Genomic DNA, 22,931 nt, shown 5'->3' on the forward strand with positions numbered 1-22,931 from the left:
TGTTGCATAGAACTACTCAGAGTAGACCTGCCTACAAGGTTAAATGTAATGATAGCTATTTATTTAGGCTCATAGTTTTGGAGGGTTCAGTCCATTGTCCATTGGCCCTATTGTTTTGGGTCTGTAGTAAGGCATCATATCATGGTGGATGGAAACACATGGTAAAGCAAAATGACTCACCTCAAGGTCTGTATGAAAAGAAATTGAAAAAAAGGAAGAGACCAGGGTTTCACTATCCCCTTAAAGACATCACCCCAGTGACCTAAAGATTTACCTTTAAGGCCTCACCTCTTAACATTTCTACTACCTCTCAGTAGAACCACACTGGGGACCAATCATTTATACAGGGATCCTTGGGTATCACTGAAGATCAAAACTAAAGCTAAGTGCTACTGAGGCAAGATGATCATCTGAGCCCATAAGTTTGGGGCAGCCTGGGCAACATAATGAAACTGTACCATGTAAAAAGAAATATCCAAATTTTAACAGTGTGAATTTTTCATGAATGTCCTCCATCGGGTTTAAAAATCCATTACAGGGGCTGGGGATTTAGCTCAGTAGTTTCATCATCTGCCTTGCAAGTGCAAGGTCCTGAGTTCAATCCCTGGTATCAAAAAAAAAAAAAATCATTACAGATATATTCATAGTTTGATACTTTTTCCATGAGTTAGTTGCTTTTGGACTTTCTCAAGTGCTTTTATGAATCTACTGAGAGGATCGAGTAGTTCATGTTATTGATTTTGTATATTATATTAATCAATTTTACATAATTAGTTGAATTGTCAATTAAAGAAACCTTGTATTTACGGACTATATTCCATTTGGCTATAGTGTGCCCTACTCTTACTGTGGTGCTAGATACGTTGTTTCTTTGGGGGGGGGCGGGGTTACCGGGGATTAAACTCAGAACCTTCCCCTTGGGAGGCAGGCAGTGGAACCACTGAGCTAAATGCCCAGCCCTTGTTTCATTTTTTAAATGGACTTTTGCATCTATATGTTTATTGAAAGATTTTAGTCTGCAGTTTTCTCAGATGGACTTTGGTTTTAATAGCCAGGTAATGCTGTTCTCAAAGGAAAAGTTGGGAAGTCTTTCTTCCTCTATTTCCAGTAGAATTTATGAAAAGGTAACATTTCTTTAAATGTTGGATAGAATTTATCAGTGAAACTATGTGGAATCGGTGAGTCTTTTTTGTTTTGTTTCGGTGGGCACTATTTAGATTAATAATAAAATTTCTTTGTAGATCTATTAAAATTTTCTGTTTCTACTTTATTGTTTGTTCATAGTATTAACTCTTATGGACCTACTGGTCTAGTGATTCTATCAATTATTGAGTGTAAGGTATTAAGAATGACAAGTAGTCATATTTTAGTTTTCTGGTTTCCTTTTTCTTTAAATTCTGTCAGCTTTTGTGGGAGAAAGGAAGGAGGGACAAAAAAGGGAAAATAGAAGGAAAAAATGGAAATAAAACTTTTGTATATACGAAGTGGAGGGGGCTTGAGGGGAGAATGGGATAAAATAAAATTTATTAATAAAAATTTTTTAAAAATAAAATTTAAAAAGAATTCTGTCAGTTTTTGTTTCATGTATATTGAAAATCTTGTTAAGTGTAAGTATACCTATAATTTTAATGTCTTCCTAAATATTGGCCCTGTTATAATTATGATACAACCTTCTTTGTTTAATATTTCTTGTCATAAATATAGTATCAGTTATAGCTATTCCAGCCTATGGCCATACCAACCTGTATGTACCCTGTCTGGTCTGAGGATAGTTAATCTAGCTTTCTTATTGTTATAGTTGTAATGGTATATCTTTTTTCTTCCTTTTAATTTAAATTTAATTGTTTTGGAATAAAAGTGTCTCTTTTAGATAGCTTTTGTTAGATCTTGCGTTTAACATAGTTCAGCAATCTGATTTTTAAATTGCGTGTGTAAATCATTTTAATGTAATGTAATAGTAATATGTTGAAATTCAATTGATAATTTGCTACTTATTTTCTGTCTGTCCTCTTTTACTACTTTGTTTTAAATCTCTATTTTAGTATTCCATTTCATTATTCTTGTTGATATTTTTATACTATATAATTTTGGGGACTGTGGGAATTATATTGTGCACATGAATTTATGATGTTATACCTTAAATACATTCTATCAATTGTAGTAGATTATAGAAAATTTGTTGTATTGTATATCTATTCTTTACCCCTTTTTGTAAAGTTATAATTATTGTTCTTTCTAATGGAATCCTTTAAAAATACTTAAGAAATGAGAAATGCTATTTTAAGAGTCTTATAACTCACATATTTGTCATGTCTGGTCTACTTTTCTTCCTGTAGACCACTTGAAGGACAAGCTATTAAGGCAGATGTGTAGTAGTAATTTTCTCACATCTTTTGTATATCTTAGGATATGTTTCTTTTGTCTTGATTTTTGAAGGATAATTTTGTTTGAAACAAGTTCTTGATTGACAGTGTATTTTTTTCTTACATATATTTGAATATGACTTTCCACTGCCTTCTCTGTTCCATTATTTTACACAAAAGTCAGCCTTTAAATGCAGTGATTCCCTAATATACATTGCTTATTTTTCTTTTCCTGTTTCAAATATATGATTATAATGTTTTTAGATGTTCATCTCTTGGTATTCATTGTACTTGAGCTTGATTGTGTATATTAATGTTATCAATTCTTGACCTGTTCATTTTTCTGATTTTTCAGCCACAATATTTTTTCTGCTGTTATTGTCTCTTTTATCTTCCTGGGACTTCTGTTACATTTATAAATGCACATGTGATACTGTTATGTCTCTAAGATTCTATTAATTTTTTTCAATATTTTTTCTTTCTCTTCTTCAATTTAAATAAATTCTATTCATCTGTATTGAGGCTCATAGATTATTTTTTATGCCATCATTTATCTGCTATTGAGCTTCTCCAGTAAAATTTTTATTTTAATCACTGTACTTTCCTACTCTAAAATTTGGTTAGGTTCTTTCTATAGCATCTCTCCTTGTAAGATTCTTTATTTGTTGATTCATTTTTATCTTACCCACTGTTAAGTTTTGGGGATGGTCGTGGTGGTGGTGCTGGGATTTACTCAGGAACACATAATTGTTAGCCCAGCACTGTTGAGCTACACTGTCAGCCCACTGTCCTTTAATTTTTAAAATATTTTCTTTAGTCCCTGAAGACATTTATATTAACCTCTTTGTAGCGAGTATCTTTCTGTCTCTGTGTCTCTCCTCTCTGTCTCTACTACCTTGAATATCTGTAGATACTCATTTTTTATTGATTACAGATTTTTTTGAGATAGGTTATACTTTTGCTATTCTTTGTATGTCTTGAATGTCTGTCTCAAATTGAGCTTTGTATATGTTTGTGTGAGTGAATGTACACATATACGAAACTCCCCATTCTTATTTTCCTGAAAGGTGTGTTTGTTATGGGTTTGTTTGGTACTTTCCATATAGTTATGGCTTTTGTCTAGATGTCCCCCCAAAGCCTCATGTGTCAGTGAGGCTTCTTGGTGGTGGCTGGATCTAGGGTGTATGATGCTGGGATCAAGGATGTGATGCTGGGATTGACTTTTGGTACAATGCTAGGATTAATGCCACCCCACCCTGGGTGTGAGCGCTACCCAACTAAGGTTGGGTAACCTGAATAGGATATAAGGGACAGAAAGAGGTAGCTGCTTGTCACTTGTCACTTTCTGCTGCTTTGGTATGTCTTGCTCGCTTACTATGGACTATTTCTCCTCTCTGATTCCCACTCTTTCATGCTACCCTGCCTGGGAGCCAACCAATTATGGCTTATTTTGAGAAACCATTTCATTGATTACTATTTATTTGCAAATATAACCTAGAAATGGTTGCATTTCATCATCTCTTTTGATTGGCCCCATTAAGAGTCAGGCAGCAGTTGAATTGTGACCTCTACAAACTGTAAGCCAAAATAAATCTTTTCTCTTTTAACTTTGGGTGTCAGGTATTTTGTCTAAGCAACAAGAAAAGTAAGACATATGTGCTAAATCTGAAATGTATACCTTTTCATCTATCTGACCATGATGACTTTGATAATTTTTGTTTCATACTTTTTATTCTTTCCTTCATTTTATTTATTTATCTATTTACTTTTTGGTACTGGGGATTAAATTTGGAACCTTGCGCTTGTGAGGCAGGCGCCGGAACCACTGAGCTAAATCCCCAGCCCCCCTATTTCCTTCACTTAAAACCCTACCTTCTTAGATATTTATCTCCATTTCTTGTCTTAGTGGTCAGCCAAAATATTAGTTTTTTTAGAACTGCCAGTAAGGCTTTTTGTCCTTTATGGTGGATCTGAATGGGCATATGTTGTGCATTTCCTCTCCATATTCAGTTGTGCCCTGCCTCTATTCTTCATATATTCTGATGCATGTCCCCTGTATATATTTTCAATTGAAGGATGCTCAGGAGTATACAGACAACTCAGTTCTTCAGTGTCAACTGTGCATGCATACCTCTACCATCAGGAAGATCTTGTTTGCCCCCCTCTCATCCATAGTCCCAGGCTAAATGAGCTGTTTGTCTTCCATATTCAGCCAATACTGAGATAATCACTTCATAGACAGTGTTGTGGTGTCTGGGCACTGATAACTCTCCACGTTAAATGACCTTTCTCAAACCATGGCAGCAGTGCCTCTTCTGTCCTTATGGCCTGCCTTGCTATGGCACATTGTCTACACTGAATGAGCTAAAAAGAGTCTGGAGTGACTTTATGCTTGTTATCGCAGTCTCTCACTCTTTATGGCCAATGTTCAGCTTTTGAAAAGCATATATTCTTTGCTTCTCAGAATACATAGTTGTATTTATTTTATCAATTATATCAAGCTTTATGGTTTATTTTTGGGGAAGAGACTTTTTGTAACCTCCTCACTTGGCCATAACTGCAAGTCTTACCCAGATCCCCTTATTTTGTGAAACCATTTCATTGATTAATATTTATTGGCAAATGTAACGTAGAAATGGTTTCATTTCATCATCTCTTTTGCTTGGCCCCATTAAGAGTCAGGCAAGAGTTGCATTGTGGGAGGAGCAGAACTGCCCCCAGTGCAGAGGAAGTGAACCTTCTGGACCACCGTACCCCTGCCTCAAGTGCTGAGGAGCAGAGGTGCCCCCAGTGCAGAGCAGGTGAACCTTCCAGGCTGCTGTAACACCGCCCCAAGCGCCAAGGAGGTGAGCCACATGGGCAGCAGCAGCACACATCCTCCTTCCCAACCATTGAAATGAGAAGACACATAAACAAGTCTCAAATCAGACTTCCAGATCATTTAAAACAACCCCAAAGGGAAACGAGATGGAACAACCTGATACTCAACCACCTGGACTCTCAGAACTAGCAATAAAAGAGGACCTGGAAATAATGAAATCAGAAATACTTTCTCAGATATCAGCAGAGATTGTGTTGATAGTGCAAGACATGATTAATAAATCTAGAGAGGACACATAAAAAAATAGAGGAGCTGAGGAACATGATGGAATCCCAACATAGAAAACAAGTGGAATCCATGAAACAGATGCAAACATATCTAGGACATTAAAAACTCCATTGAAAGTTTACGCAGCAGAAGGAGCCAATCTGAGAAAAGAATTTCAGATATAGAAGATAAAATTGCAATTAGTGACCAGGAAAAGAAAAATTTCTTTAAAATGGTAAGGAACCACAAGAAATCAATCCAGCAGCTGCTACACCATGCAAAGAAGAATAACATAAGACTGATTGGAGTCAATGAAGAGACAGGAAAGAGTGCAGATGACATAAAAAAACTGTTCACAAAAGTGATGGGAGAAAACTTCCCAAGCAGGGAAAAAGAACTTGACATACAGATAAATGAGGCATATAGGACTCCAACTAGACTTGATTAAAAAAAAATCTACACATAGGCATATAATTGTTAAGATTCCAGAAACTCAACAGAAGAAAAAAATTCTACAAGCACTTAGAGAAAACAAAGAACATACGAAGGAAAGCCCATCAGAATCACAGCAGACTTCTCAATGCAAACCCTTAAGGCAAGAAGAGCTTGGAGGGATGGATTTCAAGGCTTAAAGGAAAACAGCCTCCAACCCAGATTGATGTACCCTGCAAAATCATCTTTCAAAATTGATGGAGAAATAAGACCTTCATGACAGAGAGCACCTTAGGAACTTCACGAATAGCAAACCAGCCCTCCAAAAAATTTTAGACAATATCCTAGGAAAAGACAATGAGGATCACAACCCCAGGAAGCTAAACAGAATGAATCCATTGGGGACAACAAGAAATTAAACACAAAGTGGGAGAATCCAACAAAAAGAAAAAGTCATGACAAGGATAAGTCAATACATATCAGTTATAACCATGAGTATTAATGGTCTCAATTCAATCAAAAGTAATAGACTGGCAGAATGGGTCAAGAAGCAAGATCCAACAATATGCTGCATACAAGAAACACACTTAATTCAAAATGAAACTCATAGACTGAAAGTTAAAGGGTGGAAAACCATACTTCAAGTGACAAGAACCTGAAAAAAGGCAGGAGTAGCTATCCTCTTTGCAGATCAAGTAGATTTCAAACCAACACTGATTAAGAGAGACAAAGAAGGACACTACATCCTTGTAAAGGGATGATAGGAAGAGATGACAATCTTAAACATATATGCACCAAACACTAGTGAGCCCAACTATATAAAACAAATACTAACGGACATGAAAAGTCATATATGCACTAATACAATAGTAGTGGGGGACCTCAATACCCCACTGTCACAAATAGATCAACTAGACAAAAAATAAGTAATGAAATACTAGAACTCAAACTAACTCTTGAAAAAATGAACTTAACATGTTTACAGAGTGTTCCAACCCACAATATCAGAATACACATTCTTTTCAGCTGCACACGGGTCATTCTCCAAAACAGACCACATACTCGCTCAAAGAACATGTTTAAGTGCAAAGGAATTGAAGTTATCTGCTTTATATTATCAGACCATAGTGTGATGAATTTGGAGATCAATAGCAAAAGAAACCGCAAGAATTTCATAAACACATGACAATTGAACAACACACTTCTGAATAACCAATGGGTCACAGAGGAAATTAAAGAAATCATGGGGCCTGGGGATTTAGCTCAGTGGTTCCAGCACTTGCCTCATAAGCGCAAGGATCCGAGTTGGATCCCCGGTACCAAAAAGAAAAAAAAAAGAAATCAGACAGTTTCTACGATTAAATGACAATGACAGCACGACATATCAGAATCTATGGGACACAATGAAAGCAGTTTTATGAGGGAAATTCATAGCAGTGAATATTCATATTAGGAAAACAGAGCAAGCCCAATTAACCTGATGCTGAATGTCAAGCTTCTAGAAAAAGAAGAGCAAGACAAACCCAAAGCTCATGAAAGGGAAGAAATTCTAAAGATGAGAGCAGAAATCAGTGCAATGGAGACTAAGAGAACGATACAAACATTAATGAAGCCAAGAGTTGGTTCTTCAAAAGAATCAACAAAATTGACAAACCCATAGCAACCTTATCAGGAAAAGGAAAGAAAAGGCCCAAATCCATGCAATTAGGAATGAAAAGGGTGAAATTACAACAGACCCAGCAGAAATCCAGGGGATCATCAATACCTACTTTGAGAACCTATATGCCAATACGATGGAAAACACAGAAGCAATGGACAGATCCCAGATACATATGAATTACCGAAGTTGAACAAAGACCTAAAAATTCTAAATGACCCAATATCAATGAAATTGAAAATATAATTAAAACTTACCATCTAAGAAAAGCCCATGTTACATGGCTTCACTGCTGAATTCAACAAGACATTTAGAAAGGAACTACTGCCTCTACTGTTTAAACTCTTCAATGAAATTGAAAGGGAAGCAATACTCCTGAACTCATTCCTGGAAGCAAGCATCACCTTGGTCCCCAAAGCAGAGAGAGACCCAACCGAGAAAAAACTATAGGCCAATCTCACTTGTGAACATAGATGCAAAAATCCTTAATAAGATACTGGCAAAAACAATGCAGAAGATCATCAAGAAGATCATACATCGTGACCAAGTGGGATTCATCCCAGGGTTGTAGGGATGGTTCAATATACGCAAATCAATCAGTGTAATACACTATATCAATAGAGCCAAGGAAAAAAACCCCATGATTATCTCAATAGATGCAGAAAAAGCATTTGACAAAATCCAACATGCATTTATGATAAAAACCCTACAAAAAATTGGAATAGATGGTCTCTACCTCAAACTGATAAAAGCCATCTATGAAAACCAACAGCCAATATCATACTAAATGCTCATAAACTGAAATCCTTCACACTAAAATCAGGAACAAGACAAGGATGTCCACTGTCACCACTCTTGTTCAATATAGTTTTGGAAACATTAGCCACATCAATTAGACAAGAGAAAGAAATAAAAGGAATAAAGACAGGAAATGAAGAAATCAAATTGTCATTATTTACAGATGACATGATTCTCTTCATAGAAGACCCCAAAAGCTCCACCAAAAAACTTCTGCATTTAATAACCAAATTCATTAGCATAGCTGGATACAAAGTCAACACTCAAAAATCAATAGCTTTCCTCCACATGAACAACAGACTCCATGAGAGTGAAATAGGGCAATCCATTCCTTTCACAATAGCATCCAAAAAACTGAAATACCTAGGAATCAACCTAATGAAAGAAAGCAAAAGCCTCTTCTCTGAAAACTTATAGTACTCTGAGAAGAGAGATTGAAGATGGTATCAGAAAATGGAAAGACATCCCCTGCCGCTGGGTAGGAAGGATCAACATAATGAAAATGGCCATACTTCCAAAACTGCTGTATAGCTTCAGTGCAATCCCAATTGAAATCCCAGCAGCATACTTCACGGACCTTGAGAAAACATCCAAAAATTCATTTGGAACAAGAAGAGACCCAGAAAAGCAAAAGCAATTCTAGGTAACAGAGACATGGCAGGAGGTATTACAACCCCCAACTTGAAACTATATTATACTAAACTTTAACATACTGGTAAAAGCAGTATGGTACTGGCAAAGATACAGACCTGAGGACCAGTGGAACAGATTGGAAGATGCAAAAACAACTCTAGGCGCAGTCAGCCACCTCATGTTCGACAAAGGTGCCAAACACCCTCACTGGAGGAAAGATAGCTTTTTAAATAAATGGTGTTGGAAAAACTGGATTTCAACTTGCCAAAGATTAAAACTAGACCTGTCCCTTTCACCATGAACTAAACTAAAATAGAAATGGATTAAAGATCTGAATATTCAAACAGAAACGCTGAACTGGGTGGAAGAAAGGTTAGTAGAACTGTTGAAGACATTGGTGTAGGAAAAGATTTTATGAACAAAACTTCAGTTGCCGGTGAACTAGCACCTACAATCAATAAATGGAATCTCTTCTTACTAAAAAGCTTCTGCACAGCAAGAGAAACTATCAACAGAGTGAAGAGTCCACCCACAATGTGGGAAAAAATTTTCACCTGCTATTCCTCAGACAAAGATCTACTATCTAGAATCTATAAAAAACTTAAAAAAATAAGATCTCCTAAATTTAAAGACCCAATCCATAAATGGGCATCTGATATGAACAGACATTTCTCAGACAAAAAAGTAGAAATAGCAAATAAACATACGAAAAAATGTTCACCATCGCTGGTCATTGGAGAGATGCAAATGAAAACAATGCTGAGATTCCACCTCACTCCAGAAAGAATGGCTGCTATCATGAAATCAACCAATAACAAATGCTGGCAGGGCTGTGGGGAAAGAGGAACCCTGCTCCACTGCTGGTGGGAGTGTAGACTGGTGCAAGCACTGTGGAAATCAGTATGGAGATACCTCAGAGAACTAGGACTGTAAGTCCCATTTGACCCAGCTATTCCCCTGCTGGGTATCTTCCCCCAAGCGTTAAAAGAATCATACCACAGTGATATATGTGTACCCATGTTCATAGCAGCACAATTTGTAATAGGTAAAATTTGGAAACAGCCCAAATGCTCATCAACTGGAGACTGGATAAAGAAAATGTGGCTTTTTTAATAAAATGGAGTACTAAGCCATAAAAAATGAGAAATTAGAGACATTTATAGCTAAATGGATGCCCATTGAGGCGATACTCTTAAGTGAAATAAACAGGACACCCATGTAAATACTGAATAGTTTCTCTGGTGAGAAACTGAAAGTGTGAATAAGGACTAAAAGGTATAATAGATAATGTGAAATAGCAAGAAAAGGGGTAAAGGGGAAGGGAAAGTGGGAAGGGTAGGGGAAAGGAAAGAAGGGAATGGAATTAATGTGAGAAAATGAAAAAATGGGAACAAAGTCTTTGTAGATCGTGCGGGGTGGCGGGGTTGAAGGGAGGGCAGGGAAATCGGGTAAAATAAGAACCAAGAGAGATTATGTAAAGGTGCAAATTTCCAGTGACGAATGTCATATTGTATACCTAAAATGTACCAATAAAATTTGTTAAAAAATAAAATTAAAAATTAAAGCATTCCATTGTGACTTATACAAAAGAATGATCCATGACTGCTTAATGCAGAAACCTGTTATTGTGGTAGAAAAGATTTTAATCGCTGTGTCATGCATGTGGTAAATGTGATAACACACTGTACAGTTACATATTCTCTCAGATTCTCAATTTCATGAAATGAAGTCCTGCTGTGCCTTATTTCATTTGTTTGCATCTAAGCTTTTCTTCTTTAGTTCCTGACACAGTATGGGGAAAAGTTACTTTTTTTCCTCCATTGATAATTTTACTTTTTCTAACTCTTTCACTTCTCTGCCCATAAATCCTTGCATAGGCATCACAGGTATTACTTATTTACCGGGACTAATGGGGTTGGGTTTTTTTTGGCACTAGGGATCGAACTAGCGTCCTTGCGGTTGCACAGCAGGCGGAGAAACCACTGAGCTAAATCCCTGGCCTTGAGACTAATGTTAATGGACTAAATATTTGTACCTCTTCAAATTCATATGTTAATATCCTAATTCCAAGTGTAACTGCATTGTGAGGTGAAACTTTTAGGAGGAAGTTAGGTTCAAAGGACATAAAAGGAGAACCTACATAATTGAATTAGTGTCCTATTAAGTGCAATAAGATGCATCAGAACTCCTTCTTTCTTGGTGACCTGAGAAAACAGAAAGAAGATGATTTTCCACAGGCCAACTTCAAATGGGCCCTCATGAAGAACTGAATGTGGCAATACCTCAATCATGGACCTCCCAACCTCAGAATTGTTACACATAAACTCTTTTTTTTTAACAGGTGTGTGCCAGGAGTGGTGGCACACACCTGTAGTTCCAGCCCTCTGGGATGCTGAAGTAGGAGGATGTCAAGTTCAATCCCAGCTTGTGCCACTTAGTAACATCTGTTGTGTATGTTTAAGCATATTTTAGCAAGTATTTCGAACATTATTTTACCATAGTATAAAAAGATTTGGTGTTTGTATTTTGGGGAGTGTATACATAGCACACATATAGAAACACTACTTTCAAAGTTAATATGATTTGTTATGTTATTAATTGAGGAATTTTTGTCCTTGCACGTGAATACCTCAGCTCTTAACATAGTGTGCCTTTTAAAACAGACTATGCTAAGTAAATAGACATGAAGTACTTAAAGGTTTGTTTTAAAATGCTGTATGTCCAATTTAAATGTATTGCTCTGATTCCAAAAAATAGAAACATGTAGCTCAGATTAGAACCAGTGTTATTTGGGATCTTTTTAAAATTTAACAGACTTAAATGTGATACTCTTCTATGCAGCATAAGCACAATTTAGCATTTCTTAGAAATGTTAAAATATTTGAAAATATACATATGTGTGTATACATAATATATATATATATAGAGAGAGAGAGAGAGAGAGAGGACTAGCTATTGGTTTTACAATTTGTATTTGAAATCCTTTAAATATTTTAAGACAAATTTAGCAGAGCTTGTATTTTGTATATAGGATGGAATTTGATGTCTATCTTCAAAATAATTTCACAATCAATTACAGATAATTTAAAGTTTGTTATTTTTTTCTTGGGGGAAAATATTTTAAGTTTTCAGATAGACAAAGTACTATAGTATTGACCACATTATTCATAAACATGGTTATGGTTATTTATAGTTATTATTGTGAACTAATATGTAGCTAGATTTATTTATTTTATTTAGTTTTTGGTACCAGGGATCAAACTCAGGACTTTGTGCTTGTGAGGCAGGTGGTGGAACCACTGAGCTAAATCCTAGTCCTAGCTAGATTTATTTCATTTGGTTCTCAATTTCAAAGTTTATTATTTTCTGGTTGTGTTGCTTATACATTTTTTCTCTAAATCCCCAGCCAAATCTATGGGTATTTTCAGTTCCTATACAAATTATTGCAATTATTTACCTGGGTACCAAGTGCATGCCTATAATCCCAGCTACTTGGGAGCCTGAAGCAGAGGACTTCAAATTGGAGGATGGCCTTGTGAACTTAGTGAGACCCTGTCCCAAAATAAAACATAAGCTGGGGATGTAGCTTACCGGTAGAGTCCTTGCCTATCATTTATGAGTCATGAGTCACATCCTCAGTACCACACACATACACATGCGTGTGCCCGTGTGCACACAAACACACACAATTTCATTTTCCTATCTTAATTCATTTTCTGTAGTCTCAAGCTATGGTGCATGTGTTTCCAACGGTTATACAATTCAACCCACTAGGAGTAAGATGAATGGAAGTTATAGCTTCTTTTCAATTATTTTTTCTTTAATTTCTATTCATGTATTGTTTATAATTACATTATTATTGATACAGAAGTATAAGTACACTTACAACCATTTTAAAAGGTAAAATGTTGTGTAAATTATTTAGCATTTGGTCTCTGGGATACTGTGTTTGATTTTTACAATGCTGTATTAAATGTTTTACCTTTCAAGTATAAAAAATATTCATTTGACTTTCATTTGACAATTTAAATTTTTGTTTATATGCTTTCTTCCTTTTTCCCCCTTTATCAGGTGATGCTTTTCCTTGGACTATCAGTCTACATCATTTCAGCATATATACCCTTCTTGGAAAACAAGTGACACTTTGCCTAGTGGAACCTATGGGTTGTACCTCTACTCTAGCTGTCACATCTCAAAAACTAATTGCTACAGGACCTGATGCAAGACATTCCTTTGTTGTCTGTCTCCATGTTGACCTAGAGTCGTTAGAGATAAAATGCTCTAATCCCCAGGTTGGTACACTGAATTTATGAAACGAATGTTAAAGTTACATGTCTTAAAAATATCATCCATTTTATTGAAAGATTCTTCTTCTCTTAAGCATCCTAATTTCTTTTTTAATTGGGTCATCAAAGATCCAGGTGGTTAGATTAAGAATTGCTTTGAAGCTTTCTCTAGTTTTGTAATTTAATTGTTCTGGAAATGTACTGATGACAGCATAAATGCATCTTTTGGCAGAGAGAATGAAATTAGTTATAGATATAATGCTTTTAAACACTGAATCATTTTTTTTCAGAATGAAAGGGTCTATTGAAGTGATCAATTGTAATTTTCAGTAAGATTTTCACTCAGAACCTCTTTATTCATCTTGCAGTATTTAAAAACAAAAGAATAGCAGTATTTACTCTTTGAAAGGGCATTGTTATTCCTATATGGTTCAGTTGTCATAGGCCAATCATGTTATATTCTGCAGCTCTACAATGTAATGTGAATTTAGATCACTTGGATTTGTACAAATTATTAGTCATGTAAAATTCAGCACTCATTTCTTTATTTTCCAAGTAGGTTGTCAATGTAGAATACTAACTTTACAAATATATTTTTAACATTATTTTAGAAATTTATTTTGATACATTATATCACAAAGAAATCTATAAAATTCCACTCTGCCACAGATGCAGCTGAGAAGACGAAGCTCTGTGCCATCCAATTGGTGACCGAGTGATGTCCCATTTCTTACACCCACAGCACACATCTTACATATTGTCTCTGTTTGACAGCTACTTCCAAATTCAGCTAACCAAATAGTCCTTTTTCCCCATAGTAAACTCAGCATTGTTGACTTAGTTATTCCAGGTTCTACATTATGAGAGGAACGAAGCCCTAGCAAATAGCAAACTGGCCACCTTTGAAGAACTGCCGCAGCCTCTGCTTGGCCTGTATGCTCAGCCTCAATATGTCAGTGGCCTATACAGTTATCTTTTTAAGACAATCCTTTTTAGAATATTATAGAATCTAATAGGTCAGTATTCATAAATACATGTTTATTCCAGCTTTAGTGGTTGTAATCCAGTATTGAAGTATGTTTTTGAAAAGTAAGTTCTGTCATTCCATATTTTATATCAATTCTTTACTAATACCATCCTCTTTTATTGTCATCTCCCTGGTTTTCTCCTCTTACATTGTCGTCTTGCTGCTTTCTTCCCCCATTATACTCTGTAGTTTGGTTTAATCTATCTATCATCTATCTATGATACAAGAAATGGAGAATTTAAATAGAAAGAAATTAAACATACTGCCAAAAAGTGTCCCATAAAGAAAACTTCATGGTTAGGTGGGAGAATTCTATCAAATATTCATAGGAAAAAAAAAAACAAAGTTTTTTCTGATTTTTTTCTCTAGAAAGAGAATATGAAGAATCATTGCACAGCTGGCACTATGAAGTCAGCATAATTCCAATACTCATACTTAATACTGGATGCAGTGACAGCTCATGTATTCCTAGGTGCCCAGAAGGCTGAGGCAGGAGATTGAGTTTGAGGCCAGCCTGCCCAACATAGACAACATAGCATCTAGATTCTGTGTCAAGAAACAAACAAACAAATACCTAATTATAAAATACTGAATTGTTTCCCACTGAGATCAAGAAAGTAGGAAATAAATAAAATTGATTTTGTTTGCCTATTATAAAATATTTTGTTAAAAACTTTAATAGTAGTATAAGAGAGTATTGCTAAAACTAATGAATTCATGAAGGATTCACAAAAAGAAGGATAATTTGTAAAGCCTCATTGTATTTTCATGTGTAAGCAGCAAACAACTGGAAAACAGAATGACAGAAATTTCATTTATACTGGCACCAACACATACAAATAATAAATCTGATGAAAAATATCCAAGACCTGTACCCTGAAAACTACAATGTATTGCTGAGAGAAGTTACAGAACACCTAAAGAAATGGGAGTATGTGGCTGATAATAGATGAGAAGTCTTGATGTTAAGATGGCAGTTTTCCCCCCGACTTGATCTTTATATTGTGCATACTCAAGTTTAAAAATATTTTCTTCTTGAAAGATATTAAGATAGAAAGCAGTGGTATTTGCAATAGATATATCTAACAGTCGATTTGAAGAGTACCTTCTACTCAGTAGCATGAAGACAGAGAACAATATATAAAATAACTAGAAGACAAATGATTTGAACAGATATGTCACCAAATAAAATACATGAATGGTCAATAAGTACATGAAAATTTGCTCTACATTATTTATCCAGTTGGATATTTTTATAAGGGGACATAGAACTGCTCAGCTATTAGGTTGGCTAAAAGAAATGACTAACTGGAACATATACAACTTTTTTGGGGGGAATATAAAAATGAAAGAATAGTTTTGGAAATAACTTCGCAATTTCTGGTAAAGTTAAACATATATTTACAATTCAGTATTATTCCCTCTTCCTCCCTAAGTATTTCTCCTGAAAAACAAAATTATATATCCATAAATTGTCATTTTCACTGATATATGTAACAGCCTTATTTATATAGCCAAGACATTGGGCACCATTCTAATGTTTATCAGTGGAGGAATTAGAAAATAAGTTATGAGATGTATATACAAAGTTACACTACTTAGCTGTCATCATTGAGAAATATCACAATCATGCTGACTGGAAAAAAGCAGGTTTAAAAAAACTACTTACTTTATATAAAATGTTAAGACATATGAATTACTGTGTAGTGACAGAAGGCAGGTTAGTTGTTACAAGGAGGCAGAGCATCAAGAGGGAAGGAAGAGGGAGGGATAAGGTATGTTATGAATGCATAGGAAGAAACTGTCAGAAATAATAAAAGTACCTTTAATAATTTATAGTTTATATTTGACAATACCCCAGTCTCCATATAAAGCCATTTATATTAATTTATGTATGCACTTGTACTTATTTATGGGGTAAAATATAATTTGATGCATGTATATCACATGCAAGGGTCAAATAAAGACAGAATTTTTATCATCTCAGCTATTATCATTGGTTTCTTTTTTGGTACTGGGGATCGAACTTGGGACCTTGTGCTTGGGCGGCAGGTGCCGGAACCACTGAGCTAAAATCCCTGGCCCAACTATTATCATTTTTATGGATGAGGAACATTTAAACTCTTCTCTAGTTATAGTAAAATACATGAAAAATTATTTCATCTGTGCTTTTGAACATTAAAAGTAATTTCTCCCATCAATCTATACTTTGGTGCCCCTTATCCAACTTTTCTCTTTTGCATCTCCCTCTTATGCTTTCTAAACTCTATTGATACTGTTCTACAGTATTTACTTCTATATGATCAAAGTTCTTATCTTCCACAAATGAGTGAGAAGATGTAATACTTGTCTTTCTGTACCTGTCTTCCTTCAGTTAGCATAATGTCTCCAGTTTCATCTGTGTTCCAATAAATGATAGGGTTTCATTTTGAATAATATTTCCTTACATAAACAAACGTATATGTAAATATATCTCACTTATAATTTTCTGCTTTATATTATCTCCTTTTAAATTTCACTTTTTATTGATGGATATTTTGGTTGATTCCATAACTTAACTATTGTGAACAGTGCTGCAGTAAGCATCAGACTATAGACATCTTTTTGACATGTTGATTTTATTTCCTTTGTATGTATGCCCACTAGTGCATTGTAAAATCATTTGGTAGTTGTGTTCTCAGTTTTTGAATAACCTTCACACTGTTTTCCATAATAGCTGTATTAATTTACATGCCCACCAACAGTGTGTAAGAGTTCCCCCCTTTTCTGTTCTTGCCAAAATTGGTTATGTGTCTTTTCGATAATAGTTGTTCTAACTGGAGTAAGAAGATACGTCATTGTGGTTTTGATTTGCCTTGGAAGGGCGGGGCTTGGGGATTGACCCTAAGGTCTCACACATGTTAAGCTTGTGCTTTACCAGTGAACTATCCTCCAACTTCCTTGATTTGTATTTTACTAATGATTACTGATGTTGAACTGATGTTGAACACTTTTCACATATTTGTCAGTCAGTGTATGTCTTCTTTTGAGAAATGCTTATTCGGGTCTTTTACTTGATCTAAAAAATTATTTGGGTCTTTTTTTTAAACTTTTTTATAGGTTCTGGATACTAATCTCTTGTCAGATGGATAGTTAGCAGATATCTTCTCCCATTTTGCAAGTAACCTCTTCGTCTTGATTGTTTCCTTTATGATACAGAAACTTTTTAGTTTGATGTAATATTATTTGTGTCTTACCCAATGTCTTAAAGTGCTTACCTTATGTTTTCTTCTTAGTCACAGCTCTTAAGTTTAGTTCTTTGATACATTTGGAGTTTACTTTTGTATTTGGGAAAAAGAGAGTTCTAGTTTTCTTCTTCAGTGCGTGTATATACAGTTTTAATAATAGCATTTATTGAAGAGATTGTCCTACCTCCAATATATGCTATTGGCAACTTCACTGAAAGTCAGTTGGAGATAAGTACATGAATTAATTTTTGGATCTTCTCTTCTGTTCCGTTGGACAGTATGTCAGCTTTTATGCTGATACCATGTTATTTTGGTTGCTGTGGCTTTATAGTTTGTTTTAAAATCAGGTATTGTGATACCTCCAGCTTTGTTCCTTTTGCCCAGGATTGCTTTGGGTATTGTTGGGTCTTTTGTGGTTCTGCATGAAGTTTATAAGTGATCTGTGTCTGGAAGGAATATCATTAGTATTTTGGTGGAGATTGTATTGAATCTGTAGATTGTACACCCATATATAATAGACAGACCTCTGGTGCTTGGAGCATTTAACCAGAGTCCTTATATCTGAGAAACTTAGGAAAAATGCTTACAGCTGAGGGGGGGATACTCTTCTCCATGTGTTCTGGTTACCTGTAGCCATCCTAGCTAAACAAAAACTTTTGCTACTCTTATTGTTTTAGTCTTAGACTTCACTTATTAATCTTTTTTGTTTTCTTTGGAGATACTCAAATTTTGTGATTTTTATGATATATTTTTTTAAATGTAATACTATGGCTCAAAGGTAGAAATCCAGGATATTTTATTTACTATTTACCATGTTTAGAGTTAAGCTCAGATCTTGTTGTTTAAATAACAGTCAATTCCAAGCAAAGTCATCCCACAGATAGATCTAGTGTTTGGTCTGATCATTTCTTCCTATATCTGATTGTTTTTTGTTCACTCCCTGGACTTCCTTCCTCCTGCCCTTTAGGTACTAAGAATCTCTTTTGAAGAATTATACCAAAGTTGAATGAACCTCATGAATTAAGAATTCCCATTTTACCCAAGTAATGATTCTTATATTTTATTTAATTCCTTTTTATCTTGTTATCTTGTATCTCAATCATCATAAACCAAGTTGCATTAATTGTTTACCAGCTGCTGTAATCAAAATTGATCACAAGGTTTTTATTAAATTTAAGCAAGATATTAATGAAAATACTTTGTAAACTTTGAAGTGCTACACAAATGTCATTTTGTTAGATTCCTCTCAAAATACTCTCTTCACAAGTTGGCCTGACTATCTAAGGTGGAATTTATCGTTATTCTTCAAGGGGTATCAAGCCATGAAAAGCAAAGGATTGAAGAATACATACGTACTTAGACACTTAGTCAGAGGTTAATACTTTTTAATATCCTTTGTAACAGATTAACGTAATTTTTAATAAAAAAAACAAAACATGGGATTCCAAATAAATCTCTTCCTTCTGAGTAGCTGCTTTAGATTCTGCTTCCAGGCTCCTTTTAGTTTCTGTCAAAATTCCAAAGATGACTTCTTTTTTCCATATGAATTTGGCTAATATTTTGAGTACTACACATAAGGCAGAAATGAAAGAAACAAAGATGAGTAAGAAATACACACAAAGGCCATGTTGATTTATATTGTAATCCAGCTGTTGAAAGCCACACATGAAGAGCAAATATTGAAAATACCACGACAGAATGCATGTATGGCACATTAAATACAGGCAACCCAATATTTGATTAACAGCTTACTTCTCATTACAAAATACCAAAACCTATGAGGGCCAGAATAGCAACATTTTTAAGTTGCAAAAATAAAGAAAATTTCTCATCTCCCAATTCTAAATTAAACAAACAAAAAATCTTACACGAAGACTAAAGAAAGACATTTGTTCATTTCAGATCACTAAAAGCTTTATGTAATTCTACTCCATTTGTATTGATTCTGTATATCTATGTATTTTCTTCATCCTCTTCACCTTTATGATTCTGTTTGACTCTGTTTCCTAATATCTTGCAAAAGAAGCCCTTCAGGTCTAACCGGATGGGACTTTACGTTGTTCCTGTATGTTTTCTTTATCAACATTCCCGATACTTGCCTTTTTGCCCAGATTGTACTTCTAAGTAGAAAGACTCTTTGAACCCAGTTAAACCCTATCTCTCTGTGAGGAAAATATTCCTCAGGACTTTTTTCAGCCATTCCAATGTAATTATTTTGTTTATTTATTTTGGTACTGGGGATCGAACTCGGGACCTTGCGCTTGAGAGGCAGGTGGCGGAACCACTGAGATAAATCCCCAGGCCCCAATCTAATTATTTTTAAAAAGTGTATATATATTAAAAGAAAAAAATACATGAAAGTAATTTTCAATTTAAAATAAATTTACTTTTTAACATATATAAACCATAAAAATTGTACATATGGTATACCATGTGACTTTTTTTGATGCATATATGCACTGTACAATGTTTAAATCAAGTTAAATGTTCCTTTGAACATTTATAATTTCATTATGGTAAAATCATTTAAAGTCCTTCTAGCTTGTTGATATATGTACTGCATTATCATTATGTGTGTTCATGCTACCTTACAGTGGTATATCAGAAATGCTTATTTCTAGCTAACTGTACATCAGTACCCATTTGTTAATTTTTTCCCATATCTCCAACCCCTTCATTCTGTGAAGCTTGTACTCTTGACTTCTGAGATAAACTGTTCACACTCCACATATGAATAAGATCATGCAGTACTTGTTTTTCTGTGTCTTACTTAGCTCACGTTATATAATAATTTCCAGTTCCATGCATGTTGTCACAAATGACATTCTTTCCGTTATTTTTCACCTCAATAGTACTCCGTTTTGTGCGTGAACCACCTTTTTAAAAGTTTTTCATCCACTAATGGACACTTAGTTTCTTTCTGTCTCTTGGGTCTTGTGAATTAATGCTGCAATAAATATGAAAAGGTGCATCTCTTCAAAATACTGATTTCGTATCCTTTGGATATGTACACAGTAGTAGCAATGGTGCAATAAAGGGCAGTTCTATTTTCAGAACATCAATACTGCTTTGTATAGTGGCTATACTAATGTACATTTCCACCAGCAGTGTGCAAGCATTCCATTTTTTCCAAGTCCTAGTGAGCATTTGAGCACTTATCTTGTCTTTTGATGATAGCCATTCTAATGGAGAGCAGTGATATCTTGTGGTTTTACAGTTCATTTCCCTGAATTTGAATTTTGTTGAGCAGTTTGTAATATCCCTTTTGACCATTTGTATATCCCCTTTTGAGAAATGTCTACTTAGGTTTATTGCCTAATGCAGGGTTATTTGGGTCATTTGGGTTTGTGTGTATGCATGAATGATTGTGTATTTATTTTTGTTTTTGCTACTGTTTAGAATTCTTTATATATACTCACTGTTAACATCAGATTTTGCAAATGTTTTGTCACCTAGTATATGTTTTCTCTTCTCTCTATTGATTGTGTCTTTTTCTCTTCAGATGCCTTTAAGCTGGTTACAGTTCCATTTGTCTTTTTTGCTTTTATTTCCTGTGCTTTTGTGGTCTTGTCAAAAAAATCCTATCTATTCCAATGTCTTAAAATATTTTCTAAGTATTTTTTAAAGCTTCAGTTCTTATGTTTAAGTTTTAAACTTATTTTGAGCTGATTTTTTAAATGTATAAAATAAGAGACAGGGGATTAGTTTCACTTCTATATAGAATATCCAATTTTCCCAACATCATTTATTGAAAAGCATGTTTTTGCTTCTCGGTGTGCTCTTTTCACTTTAGTCTAAAACCATTTGGCTGTTGATGCATGGCTTTTAGTCTGTGTTCCCTGTTCTGTGTGTTGGCCATTGTATCTGTCTTTGTACTAATATCATGCTATTCTGTAGTATATTTTGAAGTCAGACACTGTAATACTGCTTGATTTATTCTTTTTGGCGAAAGCTGTGGCTGTTTTTATTTTTCTGAGGTTCTATGTAAATTTTAGGATTATTTTTTCTAGTTTCATGAGGAATGTTGTGATCTTTTGATAAGAATTGTGTTGAATCTATAATTTGCATTAGTTATTAAGGACATTTAAATAATATTGATTCTTCCAGTCCATGAACACAGGATCTTTCCAGTCGTGTGTGTGTGTGTGTGTGCGCACATGTGCATATGTGCCCTCTGCAATTTTTTTCTTTGTGTTGTATAACTTTAATTATAAAATAATTTCTACTTGCTTAATTTTTTGTTGTTAGTGTAGTTTTTGCTTTTCTTGGTTTCTATTTCAGATCACTAGCTATTGCTGTACTGCAGTGTTGTTCATTTTTATATGTTGATTTTGTATACTGCAACTTCACTAAATTTATTTAGTGCTTAGTACATTTTTCATGAAGTCTTTGGTAGTGTTCTAGATCCAAAATCAATTCTTCTGCAAACAATGACAATTTTCTCTTCAAGGTAAATGCCCTTTATTCCTTTCTCTTATTTGATGTATGTATGATGCTATTATTTGTTCAGTGTTTATCATAGGTATATGTTAAATTTTATCATATGTTTTTTCTGTATATATTGAGATGGTAATATGATTTTAGTCCTTCATTCTTTGCTGTGTTGTATCCCGTTTATCAATTTGCATATGTTGGGCTATCCTTCCATTCTTGAGATGAATCCTACTTCATATGCTTAATAATGATTTTAATGTGCAGTTAAATTCAGTTTGATAGTATTTTGTTTTGTATTTTTGCATCTGTGTTTCTCAAGTATGTTGGCCAATAGCTCACTTTATTTGTTGAATCTTTGTCTGGTTCTGGTATCAGATTAATTCTGGCCTCTTGTGTGTGGAAGAATCCCTCTTTTTAAATTTTTTTGAATAATTCAAGAAGAATTAGTTTTAGTTCTTCCTTCAGTGTTTGTTAGAACTCAGCAGTGAAACCACTTGGTCTTGAGCTTTTCTTTTTTGGGAGACATTATTATACAATCAGTCTCATTACTCTTTATTTGTTTGAGTTTTCTATTTCTTCATGATTCAGTCTTGGTAAAGTATATGTGTTCAGGAACTTGGTCATCACTTCTAGGTTATCACATTTCTTGGTGTATAATTCCTCATGATAATCTCCAGTGATCTTTTGTGTTTCTGTGGTGTCTCTTGTAATGTTTTATTTAAAAAAAAAATCTGATTTTGTTTACTTGAGTCCTTTTTTAGTCTATATAAGAGTTTATCAGTTCTGTTTCTTATTCTGCTGAGGAATTGAACCCAGGACCTTCATGTACTAGGCAAGTGCTCTGCCATGGAGCTCCAGCCCCAGCCTGAGTTTAGTTTCTTTCTGAAGAACCAGCTCTTTGTTTTATTCATTTTTAAATATCTGTTTCTTCTTTTTCTGTTCTGATCTTTATTTTTAAAATTTTTAAATTAAATTTATTAGTACAT

At 34.6% G+C, this 22,931-nt stretch overlaps 1 protein-coding gene across 9 annotated transcripts in view; it reads left to right on the forward strand.

Annotated features, from left to right (window-relative positions):
* Positions 1-22,931, forward strand: part of Vps13b (vacuolar protein sorting 13 homolog B) — a 728,055-nt gene that overhangs the window by 323,781 nt on the left and 381,343 nt on the right. For all 9 annotated transcript variants that reach the window (XM_087190742.1, XM_087190740.1, XM_087190746.1 and 6 more), the window contains one exon: positions 13,043-13,263. In XM_087190742.1, coding sequence (XP_087046868.1) covers positions 13,043-13,263 — 221 coding nt within the window. The remainder of the gene's footprint in view (positions 1-13,042; positions 13,264-22,931) is intronic.

The sequence above is a fragment of the Heterocephalus glaber genome, unplaced genomic scaffold (genome assembly GCF_053883595.1).
Source record: "Heterocephalus glaber isolate CG9 unplaced genomic scaffold, H.glaber_assembly_v1.0 deba00001555, whole genome shotgun sequence".
In the NCBI taxonomy this organism is placed as follows: domain Eukaryota; kingdom Metazoa; phylum Chordata; class Mammalia; order Rodentia; family Bathyergidae; genus Heterocephalus; species Heterocephalus glaber.